The 10,053-nt window shown below is 33.0% G+C and overlaps 1 protein-coding gene across 1 annotated transcript; it reads right to left on the bottom strand.

Moving 5' to 3' along the window:
- Positions 1–5,021: 5,021 nt before the first annotated feature.
- LOC106752622 lies at positions 5,022–7,320 on the bottom strand. The gene is made up of 4 exons (XM_014634333.1): positions 6,677–7,320; positions 5,980–6,595; positions 5,788–5,894; positions 5,022–5,580 (listed from the first exon to the last, which is right to left on the bottom strand). The coding sequence occupies exons 1-4, from the start codon at positions 7,318–7,320 to the stop codon at positions 5,022–5,024; spliced, it is 1,926 nt and encodes a 641-aa protein (XP_014489819.1).
- Between the last annotated feature and the right edge of the window lie 2,733 nt (positions 7,321–10,053).

The raw sequence follows: 10,053 nt of genomic DNA, 5'->3' as shown, positions 1-10,053 counted from the left end.
TCCACATAGTCGTGCGGGGGAGATTTGTTGGATTATTAGGCTCCCTTCCTATGTGGAGAATAGGCCCAAATAGTGTGGTCTATTATGTCTCATTAGGTTAAATGGAGATGGGTCAAATTAGTAGGACACATTAGAGTCATTTGAAGAGAGGCCTTTTGGAATGGTACCAAAAGCAAATCGGTCAGGACTTGGCCCAAAGCGAATAATATCTTACCAAGTATGTAAATCTATATGTGTGTCGAACCTCCCCCAACAATAACAATTTTTAATGTCATTAAGAAGTAGAAAACCAAGAAGTGTGGATCTAGATAATGGAAAAATAAATTAAAATGATAAAAAAAAAGAATAGAATTATAAAACTCAGATTGTCTTTGTTGAAAATACATCATTGGAATTATATGAGTTTATAAAGTAAATTCAATCCTAATGGCATCATAAAAAAAATAAAGCATGACTAGTTGTTAAAAGATAGTCCCTACAACTTGAAGTTGACTACAATAAAGCATTTCCTTAGTCGTTTGCCTTAATATATTTAGAGCTTTGATAGTTCTTTATTGGATAAAAGGGTTGGTATATTCACCAATTAATTATCAAAATCAAACTTTCTAAATGGTACTCTTAAAAAAAGAATATATGCAAAGCAACTACAAAGTAAAGGCAATAAAACTTAAGTGTTGAGATTTAAAAAAATTATTTATGACTCGAAGCAAGATCCTCAATCACAATGTAACATAATTGATAAATACTTTACCAATTAAGATCAAAAAGATTAAGGCTAAGTCAACATTATACATCAGTATTTAATGTTAGTGTGATACTTTATTCATCTTTTATAAGTAGATAATCTTACATACACAAGAAACAAATAATATAAGATGGGTAATGGAATTATAAAAAATATAAGAATATTCAAGATGAACGATTTTAGCTTGTTTAATTACCTCATTCTCACATAGGTAAGACAACATATAAAAATATGTTTATTTCTCAAAAGAAATATAGAGACTTTACAAAAAAAAAAAAAAAAAGGTGTAATCCAATTATACTAGTTCAATTGTACAACATTAAAGAACAAAAAGAAATATAAAAACTTTACAATATATATATATAGAGAGACTTTATACCATAAAAAAGATATATGTATCCAAAAGTGCACTAGTTCAATTGTACCACAGCAAGGTGGTACCCACATGGATTTGGTTTGATAAAAAAATCATTATATATTCAAATTTGTAATAAAACAATATAAATAGATAGTTTGAAAATAAGTTTGAATAAAAATAAAGACAAGATATTGGGATTGAACTTGGCTTCTTTTATACAATTGCATTATCTTGATCTTATATAAGTTATATTCTTTATTTTAGTATTTCTAGAAGTAATCTTCAATGTAATTCTAACATCATTTTATAATGTTAGAACTTAAGATTATTAGACCCCTTATCCATGGTTGAATAACTCCTTACATTAATAAACAAGACTATTTAAACTAACTAAAATTATAGATCCATTCCTGGTATCTATCAAGCATTAGAAAATCTTATTGGATTTAAGCTATAAATCAATTTCCAATGCATAAAGAAATATTTATCAAGCCACTGTCAAGAGTCAAGTTTAAACAATTTCAATTTATGTTTGGAGATGATAAAATTTTCATCAAAGAAAAGTGTTAAATTATGAGAAAATTTACAGAAAGTTTAATAAGAAAATAAAAATCCTATAAATTATCTGAATTGACAATTCTTAGAATTATTAGAGAAATTAAAAAAAAAAGTTGATGTATGTAAAATAATATCTAAGCACCTAGAAGTTCTTATAAGAAAATTCTAGATACATGAATAACATTGTACCAACGTACCTCATACTTATATGTAACAATCTTTTCTTGTATCTAAGTTACGTAAAATTCAATTTTATCCATTAAATCAATTACTACCTTAATAAAAAATTCTTCATATTATTTATAATTAGTGTTTGTCAAAATGGATTGAAACTCGTACAGGTTGGGTTGAAAAAAAATTTGATATGGACTAATTTTGAACCCGTGGTGAGCCGGTTGGCTTACCAACCCACTTAATTTTTCAAATAAGTATTTTTTTTGGATTAGTCATTTTACAAAATATTAAAACAGAGACTCGTGTAAAATTATATTTGTATAGAATAATTGGACATGAAAAATCCACAATTCTCTACTTAGTAACTCAATTTTTATATAGAAATAAATTTGAATCGGTTATGAAGCCATTAAGAATTTTGTTGAGGAGATTTTTGTGATATCTTTATGTGAATGAAATCTTATCTTTGATTGTTCATAAATATAATTTAAGACATTTCTCCTTTATTTAGATTTGAATTAGAAAATTGTTGTTATTTTTTTTATTTGAAAAAAAAAACTTGTAATTAAGTGAGTCAATGAGTCAACCCATTTAACCATCAATTCAGGCCAGACTCAAATTTTTTCAGCTCGTTAACAAGTGAAATAAGTTAGGTTAGCTCATTAAGTGGTCAAACTATGGTGGGTCAAGCCAAGTTGAGCTAGAAGACACATTTTGACAACACTATTCATAATCTCGTAAGTACTTTTTTCTACAACCTAGATATAGTACATTTTCTCTCACACAAACACACACGTTGATAAACGAGTGCAATATAACAATCCAAATAACAATAAAAAATCTCATAGAATATAAATATACATATATCTATTATCCTCCAAGATGTGTTTCAAAAATTTTCAAAAAATAACATAAGCATTACAATCTTAGGGAACTATAAAATATAATAATACATTAATATATAAACATTTTACTTTTATTGGTAAAAGCCCAATACTGTGTACTGGAATATTCAGCCCAATGACCCATGGCCCGTAGGAAATAATAGAGTGGATAGGGTCAGAAGCTTTACTTCAAATCAGAAAAGCTTTACCGAGAGTGAGGAGAGAGAAGAGAGCTCCAGTGATGAGAAAACCGATGATGAAGACGGAGGACGTCCGNCGATCCTAGAGGCGGTGGACGGCGGCGATCAAGAAGACAAAAATGAAGAGGATAACGAGAGGAGTAAGAAAAACTCTATCTTTCCCTGTTTCTGTGAAATCTGATTTTATTACAATGGTTTTGTGTTTTGTGTTACAATCGAAAGGAAAGGGAGAGCTCTATATATATAGAGCTCTGTGGGGAAGGGGAAACAAAGATAAAATAAGAAAACGAAAAACAAACTGTCATTAAGACAGTAACCAACTGTCATTAAGACAATAACCAACTGTCACTAAGACAGTAACCGAATCTATGATTCTTAACAGCCTCCCCTCAAGCTCGACTGTGTATACTCACCAGTCCAAGCTTGGGAACAACCGATTTGAATCTGACGCGATGTGGAAATGTGGTGAAGAGGTCGGCCAGCTGCTCATCAGATCGGACGGGAAGAAGATTCAGAAGGCCTTGTTGAACCTTTTCACGAACGACGTGACAGTCAAGCTCAATATGCTTGGTCCGTTCGTGGAAGCTCTGGTTGTGAGCTATATGCCTTGTAGACTTGTTGTCGTAGTACAAGGCTGGAGTCCCTGATTCTTTAGTTTGTAGGTCCTGTAAAAGATAACACAACCACTGTATTTCACATACAGTGGCTGCAAGCACCCTATACTCAGCTTCAGTAGAGGATCTAGATATAGTTTTATGCTTCTTAGACTTCCAGGTAATGAGTGAGGTTTCAAGGAAAACACATAATCCTGTTGTGGATCTTTTGGTGTTGGGACATGTTGCCCAGTCAGAGTCACTGAAGGCCTTTAGTTGCATAGGTGAGTCAGCAGCAAAAAATAGCCCTTGAGAAGGATTCGATTTAATGTACCTGAGGATATGTTGAATGGCTCGATAGTGATAGTCAGTAGGTGATTGCATGAATTGACTAAGCAGATTAATTGTAAAGCATAAATTAGGCCTAGTGTTGGTAAGGTATAATAACTTCCCTATCAGCTTTCTATAAGGACCTGGATCATCAAGATAGCTGTCGGATTTATATAGAGGGCTGGTATCACTTAAAAAGGGAGTAGAAGAAGGCTTACAGCCTAACATTCCTGTTTCCTCAAGTATGTCCAAAGCATACTTTCTTTGACATAGATGAATACCCTTCTTAGATCTGGCCACCTCCATACCTAGGAAGTATTTGAGTTCTCCAAGGTCCTTAATATGGAATTTGTTGTGTAGAAGTTCCTTTATGCCATTGATTTCCATCATAGAGTTACCTGTTAATACAATATCATCCACATATACAAGTAAAGCAGTAAAGCTTGTAGGTGTTTTTCTAATGAATAGTGAGTGATCAGACTGTGATTTGACATAATTGGCAGATATTAAGAAGGAAGACAGTTTTTCAAACCATTGCCTACTGGCTTATTTTAGTCCATACAAAGATTTGGTTAACCTGCAAACCTGTCCCTTATTGTGGGTGTTTAGACTTGGAGGTAACTCCATGTAAACTTCTTCATTTAGATCTCCATGTAAGAAAGCATTGTCAACATCTAGTTGATGTAGAAACCAATTATTTGAAGCTGCCAGAGCAATCAGTAGTCTAACTGTGGTAAGTTTAGGTACAGGGGAAAATGTGTCAAGATAGTTTATTCCCTCTTGTTGTGTGTACCCTTTAGCCACTAATCCTATAGCAGCTTTTCCTGGAGGGAGGTGAGTCAAGACCCAGGTTTTATTGTCTTGCAGGGCTTTTATTTCTCTCTGCATGGCCTCTACCCATTCCTTCATGTCCTTGGCCTCATTATAGGATCTGGGTTCTTTATTTCCAATAACAGCCAGGGTGTACCTCAAATGTTTTTCTGAAAGATTATCACAGCATAACAAATTATAGATCGAATGTGGAGTTTTGAGACTGTTTCTCATAGTCAGGGATTGATTGACTTGGTGGACATAATCTTTTAGATATCCTAGACTCTTTCTTGGTCTTTCAGACCTTCTGTATCTTTGATTTTCTTGATTGCTTCTCGTACTGTCATTGTTGCTTTCACTATTAGTGGTCTACTGCAGCTGTTCTTGGTCAGCGTTATTAGGCTCAATATGTACATTGTTGTTGATAGGATAGTGATCTTCTAGGAGGTTATTGAGAGAATCAGCTTTGTCTTCTTCATTGTCATAGCCTTCTCTGTTGCCCTGCAGTTTTCTGTAAGGAAAAACATCTTCATGGAAGACAACATTTCTGCTTATAAAAAGTTCCTTGGTGTTTATGTCAAGCACGATGTAACCTTTCACACCATTCTTATATCCTAGAAAGATTCCCTTTCTAGCTCTTGGGTCAAGCTTACTTCTATTATTTTCAAGAGTTGAAGCAAAACACAAGCAGCCAAAGGTTTTAATATCTAAATAGGTGGGTGGTAGGTTGTAGAGCAGATCATACGGTGTTTTGTTTTTAAGAATAGGAGTGGGCAGCCTATTTATTAGATAAACAGCATGCCCAATGGCATAAGACCAGTAAGAATCAGGTACGTTATATTGAAAAAGAAGGGCCCGGGTAACACTTAGTATATGTTGATGTTTTCTTTCAACAACTGAATTTTGTTCAGGGGTTTCAACAAAACTTCTTTAATGGTTAATCCCATGTAAATCATAGAAATCCACACAATTAAATTCAGGACCATTATCAGATCTAATGGTTTTGACTGTTTTGTTAAACTGGTTTTTAATTTTGGCAACAAAATTTTGTAGTAAAACTCTAGTTTGACCTTTATTACTCATTAGGAACACCCATGTGTGTCTACTGTGATCATCAACTATGGTGAGGAAGTACTTATGACCATGAACAGAGATAGTGTTTAGAGGGCCCCAAATATCACAATGAAGAATTTCAAAACATTCAGTAGTAATAGAAGCACTTTTGGAGAAAGGCAATTTCCGCTGTTTACATAATGGCAGGTGTGTCACATACAAAATCAGTGTCAATTTTAACATAGGGAAAATTATCACTAATCTGTTTTACAACCTTATCTCCTGGGTGGCCTAATCTATAGTGCCACAGACTAACATCTACATTCTTACAAGAAAAAGTAGACTTTAAAGTGTATCTTTGATCAGGTTTAGGAAAAGCTTGCAAGTAATAGACTCCTTCCCAAGAATCAGCACATCCAATCATCTTCAATGTATGGTTCTCCCTTATCTGGCAAGTCTTAGAGGAAAAAGTTAGGTTGCAGTCCAAGTCTTTAATAAGACTTTGAACAGAAATTAGATTAAAACAGAAATCAGGAATATAGAGCACATTGAAAATGATAAAGTCCTTTGAAAATTGCACTGTTCCTGCGTGCTCTGCTGTGAGAGTAGTATTATTTGGCAGTTTGATAGAAACAGGTCTAATTTTATAAAAAGTAACAAAATTTCTTTTATCATGTGTCACATGATCTGTGGCACCTGTGTCAATTATCCAAGAAAGATTACCTTGTCTATTTTCAGTCTCATTCCTTTGGACTTGATTGATTTTGTGAGAGGATTCATCAGCTCTATCTATCATTCTGAGAAGTTTTTCCATTTGTTCAGCTGTGAATGAATTAAAAACATTGCTATTACCAGTCTGTTGTGTGTTCTGAGTCCCTTCTGGTTCGGTACTGCTCTGACAAATATTCACAGAACTCCAGTCACTCCTTTTTTCTTGGTTGTTGTCTCATTTCTTGTACCATGGTGGATACCCGTGCTTAGAATAGCACTCGTCTATGGTGTGATTCATTTTATTACAATATGAACATTGTTTGCCATAGTTAGGATTTCTTCCCCTTCCTCTTCCTTGACCACGAGTTCCAAAACCTCTTCCTTGGTTTCCCTGGTTTCTCCATTGGTTGTTTCTGTCAGTCATATTGGCTAGAGCTTTGATATCAGCAACACCTTGCTTTTCTTGTCTTTCTTGTTGCATAATAAGAGAGAAGACCCTATTGATATTGGGAAGAGGATCCATGAGGAGAATTTGTGTTCTGACTGTGCTGTAAGAATCATTTAGACCTTTTAAGAAACATATTACATGCTCCATTTCTCTGTACTTCAAGAATATCCTTGAAAGATCACAGCTACATGGGACCTGGCATGTGCAGGTTGGTATGGGTCTTAGGGACTCTAACTCTTCCCACAGAATCTTCAGATCTGTGAAGAACTGGCTCACTCCCCTTTCTCCTTGTTTGATAGAATGTATATCCTGAAGCAGGTCTGAAATCTTGAAATAATCACCTTTAGAGAACCTTTCTTTCAGTTCATCCCATAAATCCTTAGCTTTTTCAACATATATGACACTTTCAGCAATGTGTGGTGAAAGAGCCTTTGTTATCCAAGATAAAATCATCATGTTGCACCTTTCCCATGCATCAAACAGTGTATCAGTTTTCTAGGGTTTCTTTATGGACCCATCAACAAACTTTATTTTATTCTTGGAAAGCAAGGCTCTCCTCATACTTCTGCTCCAAGAAGAGTAGTTGTTTTCATTCAGAACCTGTGTAACAAGCATAAGTCCAGGGTTTTCTCCTAGGTGCAGATAATAAGGACTGGATGGGTTGCAAGATTGATCCATTTGTTCCATTAAAGAAGAGCAAGAAACAGTCCAAGAAGATATCAAGATTAATTATGAAGGCAGCGGAAGCAGAGCAGGTACTAGACCTGCTCTGATACCATATTGGTAAAAGCCCAATACTGTGTACTGGAATATTCAGCCCAATGACCCATGGCCCATAGGAAATAATAGAGTGGATAGGGTCAGAAGCTTTACTTCAAATCAGAAAAGCTTTACCGAGAGTGAGGAGAGAGAAGAGAGCTCCAGTGATGAGAAAACCGATGATGAAGACGGAGGACGTCCGNCGATCCTAGAGGCGGTGGACGGCGGCGATCAAGAAGACAAAAATGAAGAGGATAACGAGAGGAGTAAGAAAAACTCTATCTTTCCCTGTTTCTGTGAAATCTGATTTTATTACAATGGTTTTGTGTTTTGTGTTACAATCGAAAGGAAAGGGAGAGCTCTATATATATAGAGTTCTGTGGGGAAGGGGAAACAAAGATAAAATAAGAAACGAAAAACAAACTGTCATTAAGACAGTAACCAACTGTCATTAAGACAGTAACCAACTGTCACTAAGACAGGAACCGAATCTATGATTCTTAACAACTTTAACATTCTAAAAATCTTTTCATCCTCACAGTTGTTCCTTCCATCACATGCATGATTCTCTGTTAACAAATATGATACGATCATCATAAATGGATACCGCAATCACAAAAATAAAAACAAAGCATAAGCTAATAAAAATTAATAATACCACATAAAACAAAATTATCATCAAACCATAACCAAATAGTTCAATTATATAAGTTAACCTCACAACCTTTTATTACACACTCTTTATTTTTATCATAAAGTTTGATTCAAAAAAAAAAAAATCTACTTGACAAATAGAGTTCATCATTATCTCTAAATCAACAGTTAACAACAAGAACCAAATGTTTATCAAATAATATAACCCTCATGACTTAATCATTATAACACAACTCTCATAACTCATCATTCATGGCTCAAACATAACCTAGACATTGGACTCTATTTTTGAAAGATCAATTTATTAAGAAATCTCAAAAACTTTACACCTGTCATAACTTACTTTTATCTCTCAGGAGTTATAGCTATAAATTTTACATTAGGACATTAATCTTTTTTTAGTATGACAAGAATAAATTTCTTATATTTGTGAGGTCCAATCTTTTTCTATATGGAAACTCCAAATTGTAGGAACTCCCATAAACTCTCATAACTAAATATCTTCTTCACAGATAAAAATCACATCAATGTAATACTTCCTCATTTTACCTCAACCCAAACTCATTGCATAACATCAATCATATATTCTTCATTTTAATTTAATTGCTAATAATTCATCATTTGTTTTTCATTGCATTAATATAGCATTCAATTAAAATATTTCAATTAAATATATTCAAACAGTGAATAATATAGTCATTTTAACCTTTAAAAATATTTATAACACAATATCTTTCTTAAACATTTATTGACATACATTTATATCTTCAAAAGCATATATTTATATGGTTTAATCATTATGATAGTCCTTATTTTCGATGACTTTTTTCAATTAGGTCGCTCATTTTTTGTTTTTCTCAATTGGATCCCTATTTTTGAAAAATTGAAGCAATTAGGCCATTGTCGTTAGTTCCGTACTAACACTGTCAAAAAGGGTTACACGTGTCAACTCGTGATTTTTTTGAATTTTTTAATTATATTTTTAATTATTTTTATTTATATTTTATATTTTTTTTTCTTTTAAAAATAAAATTTGCCACATGTCAAGTTGACATTGTGCCACGTAACAATGACAGTGTGAGGTGGCACTGACAGTGCCAAGTGTCACTGTCAAACCACGTGTCATTGCGTTTGTTTCAATTTGGTCCCTGTATTTTTATTTTGTTCCAATTTGGTCCTTGTATATTTATTTTGTTTCAATTTAGTCCTAATTTTTTTAAAAATTTCAAAAAATTTGTTCCTTTCCAAATAAAATATGGTATGCACATTTTCCAAATTTGTGTCTTTAAATTTGTTTCTGTTAAGCAAATTATTAGTAATGATGTATTTCAAATCGAAATATTTAACTCTAGAAACTTTTTGTAAATTGTTGAGAAAGTATTGAGACTATACTTGTGTAGATTAGATTCACAAAAATATTTATTATTGAGATGTTAACTTTTATAGGTTACTCATTTATATTATTTAGGTTAAATGATTTCTTTACTACTATATAAATAAAAATGTGTCATATGTTAGTTTGTAATTTTTTTATTTTTCTAATAAAAAAATTAATTTGTATAAATTTCTTNGTAAAGATTTATATACAAATAAAATTTTGTTTGAACTTGGAGAGAAACAAAATTGTCTAGTTTTTAAAAAAAAATAGGACTAAATTAAGACAAAATAAGAATACAGGGACCAAACAAATTAAAAATATAGGGACCAAATTAAGACAAATCTAATGACATGTGGTCTGATAGTGACACGTGGCACTATCAGTGTCACCTCACATTG

Source organism: Vigna radiata, unplaced genomic scaffold (assembly GCF_000741045.1).
Source record: "Vigna radiata var. radiata cultivar VC1973A unplaced genomic scaffold, Vradiata_ver6 scaffold_153, whole genome shotgun sequence".
NCBI lineage: Eukaryota > Viridiplantae > Streptophyta > Magnoliopsida > Fabales > Fabaceae > Vigna > Vigna radiata.
This window is presented reverse-complemented; position numbering and strand designations above follow the sequence as displayed.

Bases quoted from the DNA above. Each gene is read 5' to 3' on its own strand.
- LOC106752622 (XM_014634333.1), bottom strand. From the start codon at position 7,320: ATGATGATTTTATCTTGGATAACAAAGGCTCTTTCACCACACATTGCT. The intron at 6,596-6,676 runs GTATCCACCATG...TTGTCAGAGCAG, and splicing joins GAGTGCTATTCTAAGCACGG to TACCGAACCAGAAGGGACTC. The intron at 5,581-5,787 runs GTACTTCCTCAC...TAACCATTAAAG, and splicing joins ATCTCTGTTCATGGTCATAA to AAGTTTTGTTGAAACCCCTG.